Source organism: Ovis canadensis, chromosome 16 (genome assembly GCF_042477335.2).
Source record: "Ovis canadensis isolate MfBH-ARS-UI-01 breed Bighorn chromosome 16, ARS-UI_OviCan_v2, whole genome shotgun sequence".
NCBI lineage: Eukaryota > Metazoa > Chordata > Mammalia > Artiodactyla > Bovidae > Ovis > Ovis canadensis.
In genome coordinates, this window is record NC_091260.1 from 26750460 (window position 1) to 26775807 (window position 25348).

The following is a 25348-nucleotide window of genomic DNA, read 5'->3' on the forward strand; positions in this document are numbered from 1 at the left end:
CCTTGTTCGATCCAGGCCATGAAGATCCCCTGGAGAAGGAAATGGCAACCAACTCCAGTATTTCTGCCTCAAAATCCCATGAAAAGAAGAGCCTGGCAGGCCCAGAATTTGAAAAATATAAACAAAATGCTTTCGTTTATGTTTAGTGAGGATATTACCTAGATTTGAAAAAAAAAAAATCTGTACAGAAAAGGTCATTTGGGAAAAACTGGAAAAATCCAAGTAAAGTGTTGAGTTTAGTTAGAAGCACCATACCAAAGTTAGCTTCCTAGTTTTGGCAAATATACTGTAAGACATTAACAGTAAGGGCAACACTATCTTTGCAATTTTTCTGTAAATCTAAAACTATTGTAATAAAGAGGTTATTTCTAAAAAGTTCACCTTTAGAGATGGGGTGGAGATTTCCAATTTGTAAAACTGTCCCTCCATTTATGTAAATATTCAATTTGAAAAACTGTTAGGTTGAACAACTGAACTAGATGTTTTCATGTCAATAGTGGTTAAATATTAGCAAATTCACATGTTCATCCTAGAACAGTCTGGGCCTAGTTTACTGGACTGTGTTATGAAGTTGAGAATAAATCTACTTTTCACTTTTAGAAATAAAGAGAAATTAGTTGTAATCTATTGCACACATACATCTCTTTCTTGGTAAATTCCCCCCATGGTTATACCATGTTATCTGTGATTTTAATTGACACCTAGTAAAGGACGGTCTAAGAAATTATTTATTATTTAAAAAGGAGTATAAAGTCTGGATGACTGAAAACCACTGAACTAAACAAAGCTTTAATAAGCATAAGAGACAGATTACAGCACAGTTTATCTCTGAAGCTTACACCAAATTCCTCTAAGGAAAATATTTAAAAGGGAAAAACAAATATTTGACACCCTTCCTTAACAATAGTTTTCTTTCTGAAAGAAAACTTCTTTTTCCAGAGGGTGGGGCTTCCAGGTGGCTGAGTGGTAAAGAATCCAGCTGCCAATGCAGGAAACACAGGAGATGCAGGGTTTGAACCCTGGGTTGGGAAGATCCCCTGGAGAAGGAAGTGGCAACCCTCTCCAGTATTCCTGCCTGGGAAATCCCACAGACAAAGCCTGGCAGGCTGCAGTCCATGGGGTCGCAAGAGTCAGACATGACTGAGCACGCGTGCACTCATGCCATAGGATGGTATTCAATGAAGCTCTTTCATCAGTGGATTGATTCTGGAGTAAAAGTATGTTGTGAAAGAGGACACAATAAGAAAAATTTTGTGGTTTTGTAGAAGCCCTATGACATTTCTGAACATGTTCAGCTTCTGAGAAAAACATGCTAAGAAACATGTTGAGAAATCTGACATCAGTGGGAAAAAAATCCTGGAAAAGCAATTAGTAGGTTTACCATTAAACAAAAACAAAAAAAAAATCACTCACCTGTGCACAAATCTGATGCATGACATGACCGAATTCATGGAAGTAAGTCCTCACCTCATCATGTCTCAGGAGAGAGGGACGACCTGCTAGTGGCTGTGAGAAGTTCACCACGAGGGCGGCCACAGACATCATGCGGCTCCCGTCAGGCAGAAGGCATCCAGGCTGGAGACCAAAGCAGGCTGCATGGTTGTACTTCCCTTCCCTGAGGGACCAGAAGCACCACTGGTGAGATACAAACACTCTTCTGGAGCAACAACATTGGCATGGCCTCTCTCACTCATTTGATAACAGAAGATGCTTTGAAACATTTAACTCACCTTTCATGAAGTAGGTCAACGTTCTGTCAAGATGAAACAACGAAAATTAAAAAAAAAACACCCCACTATCGCTTGATAAGAAGTATATTTCCAAGGTTTCCCGTCCATTCTAAAGGAGATCAGTCCTGGGTGTTCTTTGGAAGGAATGATGCTAAAGCATCCAGTACTTTGGCCAACTCATGCAAAGAGTTGACTCATTGGAAAAGACTCTGATGCTGGGAGAGATTGGGGGCAGGAGGAGAAGGGGATGACAGAGGATGAGATGGCTGGATGGCATCACTAACTCAATGGATGTGAGTTTGAGTGAACTCTGGGAGTTGGTGATGGACAGGGAGGCCTGGCGTGCTGCGATTCATGGGGTTGCAAAGAGTTGGACACGACTGAACTGAACTGAACTGAACTTGTGTTGAAATCTTAATGTAAGAATTAATATATACCTCAAGTAGGGTATAGCTGAACGTCCAAATTATTTTAATGAGCTCCTGCTTTTTGTCTTCAAAGATGGAATCATTAAACACTAGTGTTGAGGGAAATATGAGATACAGAGTTTGACTTACTAGGCGCTTTTTCCTTAAAATTAAAATTGATTAAAAAAACTGATAAAAACTAAAATCCAGAGAGTAAAGTTGTTCTTTTATTCAATAAAGGGAGAATCAGTACTCATAATTAAATGAGCTCCTTTTATAAACCAGACAGGCCATTTTGGGAACAGAATGGTTTTAGTTAGCCTGGGGAAAAAAGCATAAATTATACTATAAAGTCATCTGTGCTAGGACAATGTGATATCTGTGATGGTCTCTCCAGAAGCTAAGGGCTGTTAGACTTTATTGTAGGAATAGGTTTCCTCCTCTTTTCTTTGCTCAGAGAACTAAAATACATTTAAGTTTAGTTTGATGTTTTGATTTGTAAATCTTTTTCTGTATTATCTTTTCTCGGTGACTCATAACTATTTTTTACCTGCTGAAGTTATTCAGGTAAAACAAAAACAAACTAGTCTTTTTATAGCTTCCCATTAATAAACAGCTTGATTAAGAATCAAGCTGAACAGGGCATTGATCCTATTCTTATAGCAACATGATGGACAATCTGCAAATCACAACTTTTCTTGAAAGTGAAAGTGAAGTCGCTCAGTCGTGTCTGACTCTTTGCGACCCCGTGGACTGTAGCCCACCAAGCTCCTCCGTCCATGGGATTCTCCAGGCAAGAATACTGGAGTGGGTTGCCATTTCCTTCTCCAGGGGATCTTGCTGACCCAGGGATCGAACCCAGGTCTCCCGCATTGCAGACAGATGCTTTAACCTCTGAGCCACCAGGGAAGTCCATCATAAAATGAAAGTTGAAGGGCAACCTACAATCTAAGATAGATGCCTCCAAGGATAGAGAGAAAGGAAGCAAGCACTTTGTTTTTTTTTGGCTTGTGTGTGTGTGTTTAACCTGTAGACACTAGTAAGAGAATGTTTAACAAATTGATAAAGATTGATGATGGACCAGCAAAAGTAGGGAACCATTAGGAGTTACTAAATAAGGGAAATTTTGCGTCCATTTGTAAGGTTTTGTCCACAGATCTTACTGGGTACACACAAAAAATCAGGGGCAGGATGAGAGCCCTGAGAAAGAATCAGTGCTGATGCAGGCCTGGTGGAAGGGAGCCCTGCCCAGGTCTGTTTCATCTCTCTCCTAGAGAACACGAGCCTGGACCTTAAAGGCAAAACACACTGTTGCCTTAAGAACACTGGTAAAACCTCACTGCTACCCGGGGATGGTAACAGAAAAACAAACAAACAAAAAAAACTCTACTCTGAAGGTGGGTCAGGAAAACATCCTCAGCCCAGACCTACAGCTGAGGATGGGGCAGATTCACCGAATAGGCCCACTCCTAACACCCAGGGACTCAGAGCCTTCCTATGACTGACCTTTAATCTGAACAACAGAAATGACACTCCTCTAATGAGGCTAATAGGAATCTAGTAATAAGTAATAGCAATCTACTACAAGGAGAGGAACAAGAGCATGAAAAGAGACCTCTTTAAAGCACAGAACAAATGGACAAACTCACATTGAGCGGGGAACAGAGACTAAAAAAAACTCTGGCAAATAAGCTCTCATCCTAAACACATACAGGAATCTGAGCTGAAGCTTTGGGTTCACTGAGGTTAAGCATAGCAATAACAAGGCCCAAATCCAGCTCAAGTATTAAATAGAGTGAATCAGACACTCACATTAAAGGTCTAGCAAGTATGTGCCCACTGCTAGGTATAAAGACTGTCTTAGTCTTGACTGTTTTATATAAGACATCTGACTTAAAAAAAAACAACTGTAAGGCATATGAAGACACAAGGAAAAAACACAATGTCAAGAGGCAAAAAGACCAAGAAAAATAGATTCATATGACAAAAATGTTGGAGCTATTAGAGTATTTAAAATAAATTGTTAAATGTTAAACATTCTTGAGGAAAAGGTAGACAGTCTGCACAGTCAGATGGATAATTTTGGTAGATAGCTGGAAACTATGAGAATACAATGAAAATGCTAGACGTGAAAAGCACAGTAATAAGGATGAAGAATACCTGTGATAGTCTCATTGATGGATTTCTTACAGCCAAGGAAAGAATCATTGAACCCAAAGACAGGTCAAGAGAAATTACCTAACATACAAACACACACACATACACACACACACACAAGAAGAGAGAATCAAGACTTACAGGGCAATATCAAATGACCTACTAAACATGTAACTGGAATTTCAGAAGGAGAATAGAGGACAGAAGAAATATTTGAAGAATAGCTGAGAATCTTCCAAAATTAGGGGACGTCCTGGAGGTTCAGTGGTTAGGGCTCCACGCTTTCACTGCCAAGGGCTTGGGTTCAATTCCTGGCTGGGGAACTAAGAGCCTGCAAGCTGTGCAGTGCAGGCCAAAAAATCCAAACAAAACAAAAGAAGAGCTGAGAATTTTCCAAAATTAATGATACTAAAGTCACAAATCCAGTAAGTTCAGAGAACACCAAGAAAGACAAACACAAAACAAAGAACCAGAAAAAAAATTATCCCATATTCCTAAGTGTATGAAACTGCTAAAAATGATGAACAAAGAGAAAATCTTGAAGGCAGTCAGAGGAAAAGAACACATTGCATGTAGTACGACAAAGATAAGAATTACCGCCATCTCTTGTCAGAAACTAGGCAAGCCAGAAGACAATGGAATGCCATCTTTAAAGCGCTAAAAGAAAATACCTGTAAACTCGGAATATTACTACAGATAATAAGGAACATTATATAATGATAAATGGGACAGTTCTCTAAGTAGATATAACAATTCTAAATATGCATGTATCTAAAAGCAGAACTTCAAAATATACTAAGCAATTCAATATCCCATGATAAACCATAATAGAAAAGAAAGAATGCACACATATATATAAAGAATGTGTGTATATATATATATATATATAATTGAATCACATTGTTGCAGCAGAAATTAACACAGCATTGTAAATCAACTATACTTCAATTTAAAAAAATACACAAAGCAAAAACTAATAGAACTGAAAGAAGAAATAGACAAATCATTTAGAGGCTTCCTTTCTCAGAAATTAATTGAACAGGCCAAGAGAAAATCAGCTGAGATAACAAAAAACTTGAACCACATTAACAGTTATCTTCACCTAACTGACATTTATAGAACCCTCAACTCAACAACAGAAAACAATACTCGAGTATACATGGAATATTCACCAAGACTAATTATATGCTGGACATAAATCAAAACAATTTAAAAGAACTGAAAAGCTATAAAGTACACTCTCCAACAATAACAGAACCAAACTAGAAACAACAGAAGGCTATCTGGAAAATATCCAAATATTTGGAAATTAAAAATACACTTCTATAAATATAGTTAACCTCTTTTTGACAAAAGGGCAAAGGCTATACAACAGAGCCCAGACAATTTTTTTCAACAAATGGTGCTGGAACACCTAGACATCCACATGCAAAAAAATGAGTCTAGACACAGACCTTACACCCTTCACAAAAAATAACTCAAAAAATGGATCACAGACCTAAATGTCAAATGCAAAACTATGAAATTCCTAGAATACAACACAGAAGGAAATCTAGATAACCCTGGGTTTGGCAATGACTTTTTAGATGCACCAAAGGCACAAACCATGAAAGAAAAAAAATTAATAAAGCTGGATTTCATTGAAATGAAAATGTTCTGCTCTGAGAAAGACACTGTCAAGATAATAAGACAGGCCATAGGCTAGGAGGAAATATTTATAAAAGAGACATCTGATAAAAGACTGTTAACAAAAATATACAAGGAACTCTTAAAACTCATCAATAAGAAAATAAACAATCTGATTTAAAAATATATCAAAGACCTTAACAGACACCTCATCAAAGGAGATATAGAGATGGTAATTAAGTATATGAAAAGTTGTTCCACATTATATGCCATCAGGGAAATGCAAATTAAAACAAGATACCACTACACACCTATTAAAACGATCAAAATCCAGAAAACCAACACCACCAAATGCTAACAGGATGTAGAACAACAGAAACTCTCATTCATAGCTGGTGGTAATGTAAAATAGTACATCCATTCTGGCAGACAGTTTGGCAGTTTCTTACAAAACTAAACATACTTTTACCAAACAATATAGCAATTGCACTCTTTGGTATTTACCCAGAGGGACTGAAAGTTTATGTCCACACAAAAACCTGCACAAGGATTCTTAGATTAGAATTAGAAAGTCGCTCAGTCGTGTCCGACTGTTTGAGACCCCATGGACCATACAGTCCATGGGATTCTCCAGGCCAGAACACTGGAGTGGGTAGCTGTTCCCTTCTCCAGGGGATCTTCCTAACCCAGAGATAGAACCCAGTTCTCCCATATTGCAGCCGGATTCTTTATACTAGCTGAGCCATCAGTAAAGCCCAAGAATACTGGAGTGGGTAACCTATCCCTTCTCCAGCAGATCTTCCTGACCCAGGAATTGAACTGGGGTCTCCTGCATTGCAGGTGGATTCTGTACCCACTGAGCTACCAGGGAAGCCTCTTAGGTCACAAGGATGCTTATGACAGCTTCGTTCATAATTGCTAAAGCTTGGAAGCAATCAAGATGCTCTTTAGTAGATGAATGAATAAACTGTGGTACATCCAGACAATGAAATATTATTTAGTGCTAAAAAGAAAAGAAATGAGCTATTAAGTCATGAAACACATGGAGGAAGCCTAAACGCACAATGTTAAATGAAAGAAGCCAATCTGAAAAGGCTATATGATTCCATCCATATGATATTCCTGGAGTAGGAAATGGCAACCCACTCCAGTATTCTTGCCTGGAAAATCTCATGGACAGAGGAGTTTGACGGGCTACTGTCCATGGGTTTGCAAAAATCAGACACTACTGAGTGACTAAGCACATATGGCATTATTTTAGAAAAGGCAAAATTTTAGAAAAAGTAAAAAGAGCAGTAGTTTCCAGGGACTGGTGTGGCAGGGCAAGAAATGGATAGATAGAGCATAGAGGATTTTTAAGGCAGTGAAACTACGCTGTATGATACTCTAATGGTTTATAGACCTTATATGTTTTTTCAAATCCAAAGAAAGTATAACATCAAGAGTGAACCCAAATATAATTTAGGTGATAATGATGTGTCAGTGTAGGTTAATCAGTTGTTAGCAGATGTACCACTCTGGTGAGGGATGTTGATAACGGGGGAACTATACATGTGTGGGGCCAGGGAATATATGGGAAATGTCTGTCCTTTCTGGTCAGTTTTGCTGTGAATCTAGAAGGGCGCTAAAAGATAAAATCTATTTGAAATAAATAAGTAGAAATAAATCAACAACAACAAAAAGAACTTGGTCAAGCCTGAGCTAGGAGTGAGCAGGCCAGTGGGAACGGAAGGCAGACAGAGAAGGGGAGAGGAAGGAAGAGAACCCATGGACAAACACACCAGAAACCGTGCACTGAATTTCATGACATTTTCAGCCAGCTAGTCTCTGGATGTTCAAAGGGCCCATCAGTGTTTCTACAATGATTTCATGTAGTTAGAATGAATTGTTTAAACAGGTAAACAGATCTATAAATATTATTTTTAACAGGGGAAAATGAACTAAAGTAATATGGAAAGTGTTTATCCTGGTATATTTTATACATCTTGGTCCATTATGAAAAGCCATAAAGCCTGCTACTAATTTAAACATCAGTGCCACTGAGGGGCTTTTAATCTTTCCTTTCAAAAAATAAACTTGATTTACTTAATTTCAGAGGTTTCCTTACTCCAAGATTACGTCTTTACATTTTCTTTATAAAAGGATGGTGATTTAAAAAGATGCCATTACCTGGCAATCTTAATGTTGGAACTATTTGAGTTTTTGTTTCTTCTATTGTTTGAGAATCTCAGGGTTTGATGAATTAAAATTGATATGTGATTTTAAAAAGAAGGAAACTGGTCTTTCCTTTCCTAGTACAAATATACTCTTTTTGAGTCAAGTAGACAAAGAAAACAAGAAGCAAGCATGTCAGTTGACAGAAAGTGACTATTAACTAAGTCATTACCCTTACGAAACATCACTCTCTGGTCCCCATACGAGTGCTGGTAGCAATAACCAGATCTCTGAGTACAGAAGACAGCAGTTATATCTTGGCAAAGGAACAGCAGGATGGGGCGGTGAGAACTGCTACCTTTGACCACGGAAAGAGAATCGAGGCAGAGTTATAGGAGGCTCCAATGTTGAAGGATTTCCCCTGATAGAATTCTTGGCCTCCAACTATATCCTGACATTATTCATTATTCAGACTTATCCACATCTGGCATGGGTTTATCTTTAGATCATATCAGAAGTGAAAGAAAGTCCATAAAGCAGTGGGATAAGACAACTCTGCCTCCTATCTTGCCTGATGGAGTTATCCGGCCCCTTCTTGAAGTCACCCCAAGTCAGTAGATTATGAACTTGTATGTGTTGCTGATCTAAAGTGATGTTATTATTTACTCTGGTCTAGTTAGTAAAATTGCAACAGGGTGGCTTTTGTTTTAGAAAGCAGCCCACAGAGAGTAATCCTTTCATATCTGGTGAGATACTGTGGAGTCCATAGTTACTACATGCTACAGAGATAATAATATTTTTAATTCTTACAATTGATTGAATAATCTAATGTACAGAACAATCCTGAAAAGGGAAGATCATTCCCGTATTACAGAGGTGGATATAGAGACCCACAAAGGTTATGTCACTCAAGCACTGCAGCTCAAGTTTGAATGATTGCCAAGATCTTGCTATTCCTTAATGTGCTGCCTTTCAGCCAGACTGAAGGGAGTGGTCACAGACTTAAGAGTATTGGCAGACAGTACCTGAATAATAAACATTCTGAGGTCAATTTTAAATTAAGAAATGCAGAGACTTCCCTGTCAGTCCAGTGATTAGGACTCTGTGCTTCCACTATCAAGGGCCTGGGTTTGATTTGTGGTCAGAGGAAACATCTACTTTTGCTTTACTGACTACGCCAAAGCCTTTGATTGTGTGGATCACAACAAAATGTAGAAAATTCTTCAAGAGATGGGGATACCAGACCACCTGACCTGCCTCCTGAGAAATCTGTATGCAGGTCAAGAAGCAACAGTTAGAACTGGACGTGGAACAACAGACTGGTTCCAAATAAGAAAAGGAGTATGTCAAGGCTGTATATTGTCACCCTGCTTATTTAACTTATATGCAGAGTACATCATGCGAAATGCTGGGCTACATGAAGCACAAGCTGGAATCAAGACTGCCGGGAGAAATATCAATAAGTTCAGATATACAGATGACACCATCCTTATGGCAGAAAACGAAGAACTAAAGAGCCTCTTGATAAAAATGAAAGACGAGAGTGGAAAAGTTGACTTAAAACTCAAAATTCAGAAAACGAAGATCATGGCATCTGTTCCCATCACTTCAAGGCAAATAGATGGGGAATTAATGGAAACAGTGACAGACTTTACTTTCTTAGGCTCCAAAATCACTGCAGATGGTGATTGCAGCCATGAAATTAAAAGACACTTGCTCCTTGGAAGAAAAACTATGACAAAACTAGACAGCATAAGCAGGGACATTACTTTACCAACAAAGGTTTGTCTAGTCAAAGCTATGGATTTTCTAGTAGTCATGTATGGACGTGAGAGTTGGACTACAAAGAAAGCTGAGAACTGAAGAATTGATGCTTTTGAACTGTGGTATTGGAGGACTCTGGAAAGTCCCTTGGACTACAAGGAGATCCATTTCCAAACAGTCAATTCTAAAGGAAATCAGTCCTGAATATTCATTGGAAGGACTGATGCTGAAGCTGAAGCTCCAATCCTTTGGCCACCTGATTCGAAGAACCAACTCACTGGAAAAGGCCTTGATGCTGGGAAAGATTGAAGGTGGGAGGAAAAGGGGATGACAGAGGATGAGATGGTTGGATGGTATCACTGACATGACGGACATGAGTCTGAGTAGGCTCTGGGAGTTGGTGATGGACAGGAAAGCCTGGCGTGCTGCAGTCCACAGGGTTGCAAAGAGTCAGATGTGACTGAACTGAACTGAACTGAACAGAGAGCTAAGGTCCTGCAAGACACATGGCACAGTAAAAAAACAAAAACCAGAGTCTAATTATAAACATAAATAAGTAAATTAAGAAACGCAGCACACAAACTAGATGATCATGATGGTGATGATGAAAGCTCACACCTATCAAGCACTTGTGTTCTGAGCAGTCTTCTAAAATCTTTGCATGTGATTAACCATTTCAGTCCTAACAACAACGTCACAAAGCAGGTGTGACTGGTATCCCCATCCCACTCCCACAGGACCTGTAATATATATAAGGAGACTGAGGCAGAGAAAAATTAAGTAACTTGCCTAGTAAGTGATGGAGCTAGACTTTCTGGCTTCAGAGCCCACATTTTTAATCCCTTTTCTAGGAATCACGTATGAGAATTATGAAAGACAAGAGTCTCAATCTGGGCAGGAGATGAATCTCCAAGGTCCCTTTCACCACTGTGATCCTCAGTACCTTGGATAGAGGTCCAAGTAGAACTGTCCTAATACTTCTCCTGTAGCTTTATCCTTCACAGTGTAAAGTGTAACACTTTTATTCCAAATGTGAGCATCTGTCACTTGCTCAAATGAAAGTCCCAGCAACTCCTGGTAGATGTTCAGTAAGCCTTCAGTGACCACTTCAATTGGGAAGTATTCCTTGAGGGTCTCCTGGTCTACAGAGTACTTAAGTTCTTCTGTCTGAGTCATGTAGTAGTGGAGATCCCAGGCGTTGATCTTCCCATCGTATTCAAAACCTCTCTCTTCACATTCCTTTTTCTTCAAGTTCAAAATGAACTCTCGTTCTGCTTCACCCAAGGGTTTTAATTTCTGGCTTAAATCATCTGTGGGGAAGAGGGAAAAGTTAGCAATCCATTGCTCTTGGGAGCAAGCATAATCATACATGCCACCAGTAGTTTAGCATGGTGCTTCCTCCTTTGTGACCCTCAATACAGATAAATCAGGAGGGAGGAAGGAGAGGGGAAAAGAGGGAGGGAGAGGAAAGCAGGCTTTATTACGGCAGCGCTGCTGTTCTCTTCAGGCTAATTGCATTTTATGGCTCCCTGTCCTTTTTTTTTTTTTTTGGGCACAACCCAAATCAGGCCACAACTTCCTCACAGCATCAACAAAGCTGAAATTTATCTCACAGAACTCAACGAAGTGATAGTGAAACTAAATGACTCTTTAGGTACATGATTACTTTTCAGTGAGGTTAGTTAGGCTCTTCTGTCTGTTCCATGTGCCCAGCTGTGTCAACTCTTTGTGACCCCATGGACTGTAGCCTGCAAGGCTCCTCTGTCTATGGAATTTTCTAGGAAAGAATACTGAAGTGGGTTGCCATGTCCTACTCCAGGGGATCTTCCTGACCCAGGGGTTGAACCCGAGTCTCCTGTGTCTCCTGCACTGCTGGTATATTCTTTACCACAGAGCCATGGGGAAAGCCCCTAGGCTCCTCAGAGCTAGGGAAGACAAATCAGATGTGACCTATGATCAGAATTACTGGAAACTGCTCAGTTCCTTTGACAGCCATGGATTCAGTTAATAACTACTCCATTCCTATGAAGAAGGTCTATTTGGACACAGCATTTGTACTTTCCAGGTGGACACTGCAATTTAATATTGTGGTCGGTTTTTGACTATTTCACTGTATTTGGCTAAAGTAGTATGCTTTTATTATGTGTTTGGTCTCCACAATTCGTTACGTATGTAAGGTAAAAAATGTTGGCTCTGTAAGGGACGTGCGTATCTGGGTAGCATACCCATAATGAGGTGAATGCAGAGGCTTGAGGAGGGCTGTGAGGTGAAAAGAGGAAACTCATGGAACATGCAGAGAGATGTCGTTCTGATTAGGCCTGTGAGAGAACGGGTAAATACAGGTAGCAAGAGGACAATTCAGATAGGAATATGCCAATTTTAAAAAAGAGGGGAAACTGTTTTCAAAAATTAAGTTAATTAAGGAAAATGTTCGGTATGTACAATCACCACTAAGGGAAACATTCTCGCCAAACCTGTTAATTCCCTGAGCCATTTTCTTGTATAAAATACATCGGAACATATGGCAATTACCACTTCACATTTGTATTGTTTCCACTCAGCGATAAATTCATTGAGAAAAGAACCTCATCTTAGTCTTTTCTATCGTCCAACCATGTAGCATCCACTCCATTAGGGGCAGTTATTTTATAAATGTCTCATGAATGAATAACATAATAATGAATAGTACCATTTATGCCACAGCTGCTACATGTTATATACAATGCCAGCATATACATTAGTAATTCAAGGTATTGCTATTGAGAACACAGAGGTCTAAATTGCAGGCTGAAGGCTGATCTTGATACATTATGCACTGTTTCCAACTTAACTAAGCTAATAAAATTATACACTCGTAGTCAGAAGTAAATAAAGTCTGAATGGGATCGATGAGAAAGTTAAAAAATAAATCATACTGTGGTAAATCACTGCAGATGGTGATTGCAGCCATGAAATTAAAAGACGCTTACTCTTTTAAGGAAAGAGGAAAGTTATGATCAACATAGACAGTATATTCAAAAGCAGAGATATTACTTTGCCGACTAAGGTCTGTCTAGTCAAGGCTATGGTTTTTCCAGTAGTCATGTATGGATGTGAGAGTTGGACTGTGAAGAAGGCTGAGTGCCGAAGAATTGATGCTTTTGAACTGTGGTGTTGGAGAAGACTCTTGAGAGTCCCTTGGACTGCAAGGAGATCCAACCAGTCCATTCTGAAGGAGATCAGCCCTGGGATTTCTTTGGAAGGAATGATGCTAAAGCTGAAACTCCAGTACTTTGACCACCTCATGTGAAGAGGTGACCCATTGGAAAAGACTCTGGTGCTGGGAGGGATTGGGGGCAGGAAGAGAAGGGGACGACAGAGGATGAGATGGCTGGATGGCATCACTGACTCGATGGATGTGAGTCTGAGGGAACTCTGGGAGTTGGTGATGGACAGGGAGGCCTGGCATGCTGCATTTCATGGGGTCGCAAAGAGTCGGACATGACTGAGCGACTGAACTGAACTGAAAATCTGACTAGAGAAGATAAAAATAAAAATTAGTATCTTTATAATGGTTATGTTATTCAACCATTTTCCCTAAAATGAAAGAGAATAGCAGAGTGGCTGCTGGAATAGGGACACTGAGATTAAGAGGAGCAAGCACAGAGTGCCAGAGACTAAAGGTCAAGGACATAAGAACTGTGGTTTTAAGAAGACTAATGAAAAAGTGATTTTAAATGAATGTGAAGACAGTTATTAAATAACAGTTTTGATGCCTATTATTTTATATTCTTTTACATATTAACAAGTGGCTTCTGGAACATAAAATATTGTTGTTCCTGTATGTTCCACTTATCATTTTTGTCCTCTCTGTCAGCTTATTTCACACAAATTGATAAGTAGCCATGCTGTAGCTGACAAACACCTACTGACACTGAACGAAGCCAAAGGCTAACCTTCTTGTAGGTCTCCAGGTATCTCGTTAGGAATTAACACAGAAATCCCCATCAAGATACAGACAGAATGAAGCAAGGACAAGGACCATAACCGAAATACAAACAATGAGCAACCCTTGGAAGTTGGAACCCTAAGGACAGTATCTAATGCATAACAGGTGATCAATACATTTCTCTTGCATGAATGAAAAATAATATTCTCAAGGGCATGTTAGGTTTTGAGGCCCTCTGTCAAGCTGGTGCCATGCAGCAAGACAGTCATTAATAAAAACAAAAGAAACAGCAACATGAGAAATTAAGAAAAGAGGACTAACCGAGAAAGGCTGTTACGTGCCTCGTACTCTTGGCAGTATTCATCTCCAGGACAAAGTCAGCGTGTGTGCTATAGCCAAGCAGTTTGGCTACTTCGGCCCGCAGTGGGAGGAGCTGCTGCAGGATGCCAGTGTTCTCCTAGGAATAAACAACAACAATAAAAACCAAAATAAAGGTCAATAATTAACTGGATCCAAAGCACTAAAAAGAAGAGCTATTATATTACTTTCAGGTTGGTAAGACTGTCAAATATTTTTAGGCATCTCAACTAGTAAGTTATTCCATTTCGGTGTTATAGACTTTTTTTTGGATTCATGATCCAGTTTTATTTCTGAAATTAGAATTGATCTTTTAAATCTCAGGAGATAGCAATGAGGGTCTTAATAAAATTTTACATACTGTTAAATTTATTTCACTTAAAAAATAGGGAAATAATAAGCATTGATTATGATGTAGAAAATCTGGAACCTTTGTATATTGCTAGTGAAAATGTAAAATGGCAGAGCTGCTATAAAAAACAGTATTATGATTTTTCAAAAAATTAAACAAAGAATTCCAATATGATTCAATGATTCCACTTCTGGGTATACATCCCAAAGAAATGGAAACAGAGACTCAGATATTTGTATAACTGTGTTCACTGTGGCATTATTCATAATAGCCAAATGGTAGAAGCGTCCTAAATGTCCATCAATGGCTGAATGGATAAAAAAAAAAAAATGTAGTGCATATTACGTATTATTCAGCCTTAGAAGGGAAAGAAATTTTGACACATGCCAAATTATGGATCTGTATGATTCTACTTATATGCAGTTCCTAGAGAAGTTAAATTTATGGAGACCGGGAGTCAAATGATGTATGTCAGGGACTTGGTGGGTGGGGAGAGAAGGAAGTTTATGTTCAACGGGTACAGTTTCAGTTGGGAAAGATGAAAAAGTTCTGGAATACATGGCGATGGCTGTATAACAATATGAATGTACTTAATGCCACAGAACTCTATGCTTAATGTTTTAGGGATTTTCTCAAATTATTACACACATTTTAAACATTTTATTTGTATTAAAATGCAAATAGTGATACTGCTTTATTGTTTCCTTAACAATAAAGGAAAAAATAATCTCCCAGAGAAAGTAAAGAAATGTTGAGGTCAAAGAAAAATTGCTATTAAATCATCAAATTATTTATAGACATGCTTCTAAGTAAGATCACACTACCAAAATCTGGCTCCACCATTTACTAGTTGTCAAAATGTTGGCAAGTCACTCAATCTTCCTAAGCTTCAGTTTTCTCATCTGGAAGACATGCATAATAAAAGTAGCTACATTATAGAGTGATCATGAAGATTCACATGAGAATATAAGTAAAGCCCAGAGAAAAATGCCTGGTACTAGAGCAAACACCACATAATTATGCATTATAATTATTATTATTTTAAAACTAGAATGGAAACATGGATGTGAGAAACACATAAGTTCCAAAGTTACCTAGTTTGAGTCTCTTTCACCTTTCCAGTCTCCTTAGACTGCCAATTCTTTCCCAATATCTATTCCCCCATTCTTCCTTTTAGTAGCAGAGTTCTCTGAGCTTGCTGGGTACATGGTCACCTGCCTCCCTTTCCCAGCCCCTCTTAAAACTTGCTGTGGCCACGTGATACACAATGGGACAACAGAACATAAACGAGGCGATGAGAGAAATTTCTGGGTCATTATAGATCTTTGTCTTGCTAGCTGTGGACTGAAAGTGAGAACAATGACCTTGAAGCCACATACTAAGGACAGCAGAGCTTCCAGCTCTGGACCACTCACCTCTGGACTGTTAAGTTTTAAGAGATAAAAACCTTAAAAAAAATGTAGTAAAACACACCCAACACAAAATATACCCTTTTAGCCAATTTTTAAGTGTACAATTCATGGCAATTACATTTATACTGTTGTGCAACCATTACCATTGTTTCTAAGACATTTTAAACAGAAACTTGGTAACAATAATTTCCCAGTCTCTCTGGCCCCTGGTATCCACTAATCCTTTCTGAAGAAAAATAATTTTTATCTTATTTGAGTCACTGTGCTTTCGGCTGACTTTGTACACCGGTTTAATCTGTATCCTACAGAGACTAAACCCACAGAGACCAAACATAGGAATAGAGTGCTGCTGTAACAGAAATGAAAAACCTACAGGGATGGAAGGTGAGGACACAGACGTAGGAAGCTGGTAATACTCAGTATACCATAGATAACACTTGTTTAAAAATTGTTGCTCACCATAACTTGGAAGGCAAGCCAGTCACCTACCAAGTCTTAGCTCTGAGGGGATTGTTTGGGAAAACTAATAATGTTGGTGTATGTTTGTTGGTATGTGCTGCTTTTGGAAAGATTACACAAGGGAGATGAGCTCAAGTGAGAACTGGTCAGTTTGCAAAAATGGAGGGAAAAGAGTTCTGCTAAGAGAATTCTGCCCGTGGCCCCTGATCTGGGGCATCAGATGACTGGAAAGGCAATTGCTCTGTCCCTTCTGACCAGTAGAAAAGACTGATGCTCGGTGCTATTGAACTATGATTAGCGTTGAGGGTGCTGTCTATGGTTTCAGAGGGCCCTGAAGCAGACGCTGTTAAAGTGAGGACCAGAGGGTGGACACCATATAGAAGCCCGCGTATGAGAAAAAATTTGGCAGGTTTGGATATTATTTTAACACGAATCTGGTTGTGAGCAAACAGAAAAGAAACCTATTAAGTTTCTGAGGGCATTTTATTACCAAAGATAAGTAAGCCTGGCCTACAAAAATACCCCTCAGACTTCAAACTGGCATCAGTAGGAATGTATACCAGCAGCTGTCTAGGATACGGTCATGGAAGATAATGGACAAGAAAGAATTCCCTGCAGCCAAAACCAGGGGCCACCGCATACAACTGCTAAAGGAATTCTTGCTAGAAAGGAGGCCCAGGTAAGTCCAACGGGCGATCCCGGGAAACTTCACAGAGCTTGGAATCCCTACGGTTTCTGCCAGACTCTTCCTGAGAATTGGTATGGGCCTGCTATGTTTCCACTCTTTCCTTTTTCAAATGGGAGTCTTTAGTGTGGCTTTCTGTTCCTGTTCACACACTGGGGGTGTGTGTGTGTTGGAGCGGGCCAGGCAAGTGTTCCACCCTTTCACAGGTGGCCAGGTCACAAGAAGCTGTAATTGGGGAGGACTGTGTGCCGCTTAGAGAGTCTGGTCTTTGAGCTAAAGGCAGTTAACTGGTTGGGATCTGACATATGGTTAATGGCTTCTGTGTGGGGGAAAGAAAAAAATAGCCAGACAGGCAGACTGTGGTGGAGCTGGCTAGCTGACTCTTAGAATTCATTTCTAATTTTTCCTCTTTTCCTTTCAGTAATAGAGTGCCCTTAGCTGACCAAATGGCTATCAACTGAAGATTCTATTTCCCAGCCTCCCCTGCAGTTGAATACAGTTATATGATGGAATTTAGGTCAATGGAATGTGAACAGAGTTTATGTATGTCATTTCCAGGTCTTCTTCTTAAAGATGCTTGCTCTGTATTTTATTTTCCCACTTACCAACAGGCTTGAAAATGGTGACAAACTGGCCTTAGAAGTCACTTATTGACTAGAGTTATTCTACCAGCCCTAGATTGTTGACTTGGAAGAAGAATACAAACGTTAGTTTCTCTAACCCATTCAATCTGCATTAGAACAGCTGAACCTATGGCCACACTAAGAACGTTGCCAAAAAACAAGCCAAAAGCTAAGTCTTGTAAGTCTGAGGATTTAGGAGGCATGACCTTCACACATACATGTTTACATGGAGAAATCGGAATCTACTTCTGAGCTAACTTCAACACTGGTGAACAGAGCAAACCCTTTTCTTAACATCTTCTGTAAAAACAAAAGAAAAGGCAAACATTTATAATACCTCTTTGCATCTTGTGTTAAAAGCCATTTCCATCTTCCTTCTGGTTTCAGGTACACAGCATTTCTTCATGACAGGAAAATAGTGTGGATATTTTAAAGTAATTTTATACTTGTCACCATCTGTCTTTTCTAAACTGTTAACGAAATCATCAGGAAGACCACCTGCAAAAAATCATTTTCTCACACATCAATTTTTCCACTCATGACTGGTTTATTTAGCACTGGCATGGTGCCTTTAAGAAGCTCCAGGGATTTTTGTGGAGTAATTGAAATTCAAGTAAAATAATGACAATCCTTATAATATTGCTTTGATGTTACTGGAATGGGGTAGCAGTTAGAGGTCAGGTGGCCTGGGAGATGGTAATTCAAAATACGACCAGGCTTCACTGCACTTGTACAGATGGCATTTTGATGAGGAATAGGCAAAATTAAGTCCCCCCCCCGCGCAAATCTGTAACAAATAAGAAAAGGCTAGTTTAAGTTGTAGTGGCTTCCCTGGTGCCTCAGTGATAAAGAATCTGCCTGCCAATGCAGGAGATGCGGGTTTGATTCCTGGGTCAGGGAGATCCACTGGAGAAGGAAATGGCAGCCCACTCTAGTATTCTTGCCTGGGAAATCCTATGGACAGAGCAGCCTGGTGGGCTATCGTACATGGAGTCACAAAAGACTCAGACACGACTCAGCAACTAAACGCCAGTTTAAGTTACAGTGTAGAGAGTACTGTGAGGCAAAAAATTTTCAAAGCACCGAAGGCTGTTAAACACCAGCATGAGCTGTCAAGCAAGATTATAAAATTTCTTCTAGACTGTCTCTACAAACAGTGTATATTCTTGTAAGCCTAAAAGTGAGGCGTGGTTTGCTTGTGCTTTTTTTACAACGGGTGGTGGTTTCTGCTGCTGCTGCTGTTAAGTCGCTTCAGTTGTGTCCGACTCTGTGCGACCCCATAGATGGCAGCCCACCAGGCTCCCCCATCCCTGGGATTCTCTAGGCAAGAATACTGCAATGGGTTGCCATTTCCTTCTCCAATGCATGAAAGTGAAAAGTGAAAGTGAAGTTGCTCAGTCATGTTCGACTCTTAGCGACCCCATGGACTGCAGCCCACCAGGCTCCTCTGTCCATGGGATTTTCCAGGCAAGAGTACTGGAGTGGGGTGCCATTGCCTTCTCCAGGTGGTTTCTGCAGAAGGTACATTTTTTAAAGGATTCTTTTAACTTTGATTTGGTAAACTGTGGGGTGACATTATTTGTCTAAATTATAGACTTCTTTTGAAAAAACAACAAAGTTTTACCAAGTTCAGCCTTGGAAAATACGAGGAAGGTATCATCCTCGTTGAGGTTTTTGTTAAAGTCAATACATAGCTCACTCATTCTCTTCTTCATTGCTTTAATTTCCTGAAACAAAGATACAAATACAGGACAGTAACAATAAAATGCAACTTTCATTCTTATCTCCATCAGTCAAGGAAGTTTCACTTTTATATGAAGACTAGGTTCTGTACCCAACTCTCTCTACTTTCTTAGAGATATGCTCGATAACACAGTTTTCTGCAATTTTCTACATTGTGTCCATGAGAACCTGTATGTAATAAGTACAGAAAGGTAATCCTGGTAATGTGTTAGAAATCAGGCATAAATTTGTAAGAACTAAATATATTTAGAAGGTATAGTGAAAGTAGAGTCTGGCACATGGTACATATACAGTAAGTAGCTGCTGAACAAATGAATGAATCTGGTAGCCTATTGATAATGAACACTTTTAATCTTTTCCAATCCAAAATTTTAATTTAGTAAATCAGTATTGGGTACTGAAGTAAATGAAGGCGTAAGAACCAAGTAATTAATTCCATGATTCCTTAGGAAAACAGGCTATGTTTTAGTTTTATACAGCATTTGCAAATAAAGGTGATTTATGGGCCCTAACATTTGTTTAAGAAGTACTAGATGGGGGGAAAGAAAAGTACTAGGTGGGAGATCAAAGAAAGCAATAGGAGGGAAATCACAAGAAAACACATGAGAGAATTTATTAACCTGTCCCATTCTTCTAAAAATTCTAGATTATAAAACTTACATAAACCACACAATTTCTCAAAGCGTGCTTCTCACAGGTAGCATCAACATCACCTGGGAACTTGTTAGAAGTGCCCACTCTGGAGACCCACACCATAGCTACTGAAGAACAGACTCTCTAGAGGCGGGGTCCTGTATAATCAGAGCTTTAACAAGCCCTCCGGGTGATGTGCAGACACATGAAATTTGAGACTGCTGACTTAACACATACTGTGCAGTGTTGTCCTATCTTGAAGAATGAGTTAATTCTGTAGCTGAGCTTCTGAACCTGGAAGATCTCACTGGGTATTAGACAAAGGAGAACGTCTGAGAAGCTAATCTCTCCATTTTTAAGGTCCATATATTACTCATAGAGGGTTTCATTCCAAAATGCTGGTTTTAAAACTTTCCGTCATAAGGGTTTTATTACCAGTGCCCTATGTCTGTAAGCATAAAGGAATGACGGTACAAGTTGACTATTAAGATCTGAACTAGCTATCAGAGGATGTACAGCAGAATGGGGCGAGATAAACCCGGCACACACTAAACAGATAAAATCCACACAGAATTAAAGAACAATTAAGTTATCAGCTGTCTGACAGTCAACACGAGGTTAATAGGAGTTGTGGGATTTAAAATCATTGGCTACCAAATACATTGTAAATTGATTTGTACTATAAGTTATTTCCCACGTTACAAACATGTGTTTCCCAATTTCCTGTCTTTTTGTTGTATTTTTAAAAATTTATTATTTTATTTTCTAATAAGAAAAAGAAACAAACTCACATCTTGTACTTGTTCTGGAAGATGGAGCCCATTCCTTTTGCCCATTTTAACGGATTTTTCCAAGTATCGTCTGGCTTCAGGCTTTATCTTTTCCAGATCACAGGTTTCCTGAAATTAAACAGTGTGACAACCTCTTTCATTTCTATTACAACAATGCATGGGTAAGTTATAAACTACAAGGCCAAAGTAAAATTTATTCATCATCTCTGGTGGTCTGTGAAAGCACACAGGTGATTATGAGGCAGTCCTTTTGGAAAACCTAAGTTCTTTTATGCTTTAGTGAGCTTCTGCTCATTTAAAGCAGAAAAAATGAAATAAAAAGCTAACCAGAATTTCCCTGCCTTGCATCAGAATCAAGTGTGCTGTACCACTTGAAATTGTGATAATAGGAATATTTGCATAATCTCATTCTGAGCGTTCTTTATGACTGAGTGGTCTTTTTCACAAAGCATCTTTCTTATCACAAAGCATCTGGATTTAATTTTCTACCGTTTGCTAACCTGGTTTCACTTGAGAGGCAAGAATAGAAAATAATGGGCAAATTCCGCACAAATGGAAGGTAGGACTCTTTTGCCAACATACCAAACAGGGACAGCTGGATAGAACACCAGCAAAAGGCTTCCAGTGCTTCAAAAATGCCTATCATTTGGCAAGAAAGATCAAGGGACCATGACAAGCTGCATATGAACAAGTATCTGGGGAAAATGAGCTAGGATATCACAAAGAGGAGGAGAGCTGGACAACACCTGTGAGCCTGCGTGCAGCAATGCACACAACACTCTCTAAAAAGGACCGAGGGCCCTGGAGGAAGAGCAGAAAACTCCCCTGGCCACAGCAAGGTAATAAACACACCAGATGTTTCTTTAAAACAGGCGGCAGAATACACATGGCACATCTGGGTGGCTGGTTAGTTTCTGGTCCCTGGGAGGAAGGAGGCTCCAGACAGATTCGGCAGGTGCAAAGGCTCTAGTGTGGCTGAGAGCTGATGAGGGACTTTGGTTTGTAGAGCCTTAGCACCCTCTCAGCTTCAGAGACCGAAGAGGGCTGCATTCGCTCTCCCTGAAAGACTTGGGCTGTTCACCTCAAGCTTTGTATCTTCCCACCTAATCACGTCTTTAAAATGCTCAGCTTTAGAGCTTGCATGTTAGACTGTTGATAGAGTTCTTGCTGCAACACGTCTGCAATTTCTTACATTCTGTTGCAGCAGGTAAACAGAGTTGTACTTTAACCGAGGGTACGATTGGGGGTGGCCAAAAAGTTCGTTCAGGTTTTCCTGAGAGATGGTATCAATCCAATCCAATCCTTAATACAGCAATTTGTATCTCACTTTACCTACAAAAAGTACTTTGTGCCATAGTACTAAAGTACTTATTGTACGTACATTACTCACAGTCTCCTCTGAGTTTATTCCCCGTGGAGGCAGAGAACAGTTAGACTTCTTTTCCCACAATAATCCTTTCTGCGTCCCTGGAGAATTTCTGAGCATGTTGGTATGAGTGGAGGTGGAACCCTCTCACCTGGTATTGGCACACACTGGGATGCCAGCAGCAGGTGGCTCAGGGCCAAGACACCCGGAACGGCGAGGGAGACAGCTGAGCTGGGGGCTGATCCCTCAGAGACGGCCAGTCGCTCAAATTACAGTGTTCATACAGATTTCTGATGAACGTGGGCTGGCTGAGGCTGGCTTTAACAGCGCCAGGAAGTCTGTCCTGAGATATGGGGGATGGCAACAAGAGTCCCCAGACAGGATGACACTACGGCTTGTAAGGCTGGGGAGAATCTAGGCAGTAGTTGTGTGCAGTGGAAGAGAGGAAAAAACAATCCCTGGTGAGAAGGGCCTGGCAAAGGCCAGGTACACTGTGAAGAACCCAAGGGGGCAGGCTGAGATCCAGGGCAGAGGGCCTTCCCATCTGGCAGTGGAGAGGCACAGAGCTGGGTAGCCGCGTGGGTTCTCAGGTTCCTGGCATTCACCTGGTCACAGGTGGCCCTGAGCTTAGGACAGAGGCTCATCAGAGGCCTCACCAGCAGACGTAAGCAGAATTCTTCCTCTCCTCCTGTGCTTGATCAGCAGGTGCCCTCACACTCAGAGGGCTGGACTGGACATATCTGGTGGTTGCAGCATGCTATCTCAGAGAGCCTAGAAGGGCGCTCAGCACAGTAAACTTAAAACTCCAGGCCTAAATTAGGTAACTACGTATTCTCCCCAAATAGGTAACCCACGTGTCAACAGGTAGAAGGATGTTCTGAGAAAAATCAGTTCTGAATTAGGTACAATTAAAAATGACCAAACTACATGTACTGAAATATTTGACTTACCACAAAAATGACATTTAACAAAAGTCTGATTCGATTATACCCAGACACCCTTTGCCTTTCGGACTCGAGGTCCTGGGAAATTTCTAGACGTCTCTGGTAGGAGTAAAGCACGTCTAAAATGTGCTTTGAAAGCACATTCCTATCCCAGAGCTGATCATAATAATATTCTCCCTTATAATCTCCAGGCAAGGTCAGAATTACTGCCCAAGGATTTTCTAAGAGGGAATCAGCCGACACTTCGAGACGGCTCTGATCCAACTGTATCTTCCTTCCTGAAAAAGATTTTAATCTCCTTGAACTTGAACCAGGTCTCAGGCCTCTTTGGTGTGGGCAGGCGGGGGCCAAAGTTCTCTGAAGTCATTTTCAAATTTATATAATCTGACAGCAGATCTTGCTATATTATTTAAAAAATTTTTTTATTTTATACTGGAGTATGGCCAGTTAACATTGTTAATTGTCAGGTGGTCAGCAAAGGGAGTCAGCCTTACATACACATGTATCCATTCTCAGGGGATCTTACTTTAAACTCTGTGTAACAAGATTAGTTTTCCCCAACTTCCTTCTGTGACTAAGAACTTTTATATACAAGTATGAGCACATAAACACACATACTCTTACATGGATGCTTTTGAGCTTCCCTGGTGGCTCAGTGGTAAAGAACCTGCCTGCCAAAGTAGGAGACATGGGTTTGATCCCTTGGTCAGGAAGATCTCCTGGAAAAGGAGATGGAAACCCACTCCAGTATTCTTGCCTATGAAATCCCATGGACAGAGGAGTCGGGTGGGCTACAGTCCATGGGGTTGCAAAAGAGTCAGATAAGACTTGACTGAACTAAGTAACAAAATACTCACTTCACAGATAAGAAAACTGAGGTTAAATTACTTCCTCAATATCCCACAGCTGATTAGCTGTAAAAGTGGGGATAGAAATAAATTCTTCTGTATTTGCAATGTCTTTCCCTTTCTTCTGCTTCTCATTTTGGTTTCTTTTTTCAATCACTTTTACTTGCTGTATTGGGGAAGCAATGGAAACAGTGACAGACTTTATTTATATGGGCTCCAAAATCACTGCAGATGGTGACTGCAGCCATGAAATTAAAAGACACTTGCTCCTTGGAAGGGAAGCTATGACCAACCTAGACAGCATATTAAAAAGCAGAGATATTACTTTGACAACAAAGGTCTGTATGTCAAAAGTCAAAGCTGTGGTTTTTCCAGTGGTCATGTATGGATGTGAGAGTTGGACCATAAAGAAAGCTGAGCACCAAAGAATTGATGCTTTTGAACTGTGGCATCGGAGAAGACTCAAGAGTCCCTTGGACTGCAAGGAGATCCAACCGGTCTGTTCTAAAGTGAATCAGTCCTGAATATTCACTGGAAGGACTGATGCTGAAGCTGAAGCTCCAATTCTTTGGCCACCTGATGCGAAGAACTGACTCATTGGAAAAGACCCTGATGCTGGGAAAGACTGAAGGCAGGAGAAGGGGATGACAGAGGATGAGACGGTTGGATGGCATAACAGACTGATGGACATGAGTTTGAGCAAGCTTCGGGAGTTGGTGATGGACAGGGAAGCCTGGCATATTGCAGTCCATGGATCGCAAAGAGGTTGCTCGGACAGGACTGAGAGACTGAACTGAACTGATACTTACTGTCAGGTTTTGTGCTACCATGGTGAGGAGGGCGTTCTCAGGCAGCTGCCTGCACTCTGCGCAGGAGGGCTGCAGAAAGGCCTGCTTGCTGACTCCTATACGCTGTCACAAGAGTCTGCTTTTGTGTAGGCCACAGGCAGAGTGAGAAACCACACTACATGAGGACACATTTAGACCGGGACTAGTTCTGTTCTATTCAACATCATTTATGGAGCTCCAATTAAGGTCAGGCACTAGGGAAACAAGACAGACTATCTCCTTGAAGCGCTTTAAGTCCCACAGAGGAAGAACAGATACAATAGTAAACAGTGGTAATCTGCAGTGAGTGAGAAGAGAGGGGAGTACTTGGGAAGCACAAGAGGACACTGGGCTAATGGGGAAACTAAGGCAAGGAAGTTGATGCTTTATATTGGATCTATTGACATTGAAGAGTCTGACAAAGGTACAAGTTTCAATGTATTATGACCAATGACTAGACTTGTACATTTCAAAATCAAGAAGGCATGGTGAAATAAAGTGAAGTCGTTCCATCGTGTCCGACCCTCAGCGACCCCATGGAC

At 40.3% G+C, this 25348-nt stretch overlaps 1 protein-coding gene across 1 annotated transcript in view; it reads right to left on the bottom strand.

The window, feature by feature from the left end:
• NLN (neurolysin) overlaps positions 1-25348 on the bottom strand; it is a 98232-nt gene that overhangs the window by 25354 nt on the left and 47530 nt on the right. Inside the window, exons 4-9 of the mRNA XM_069556290.1 lie at positions 20822-20929; positions 19279-19381; positions 17992-18152; positions 14088-14223; positions 10782-11148; positions 1414-1615 (exon numbers count right to left, since the gene is read on the bottom strand). Coding sequence (XP_069412391.1) covers positions 1414-1615; positions 10782-11148; positions 14088-14223; positions 17992-18152; positions 19279-19381; positions 20822-20929 — 1077 coding nt within the window. The remainder of the gene's footprint in view (positions 1-1413; positions 1616-10781; positions 11149-14087; positions 14224-17991; positions 18153-19278; positions 19382-20821; positions 20930-25348) is intronic.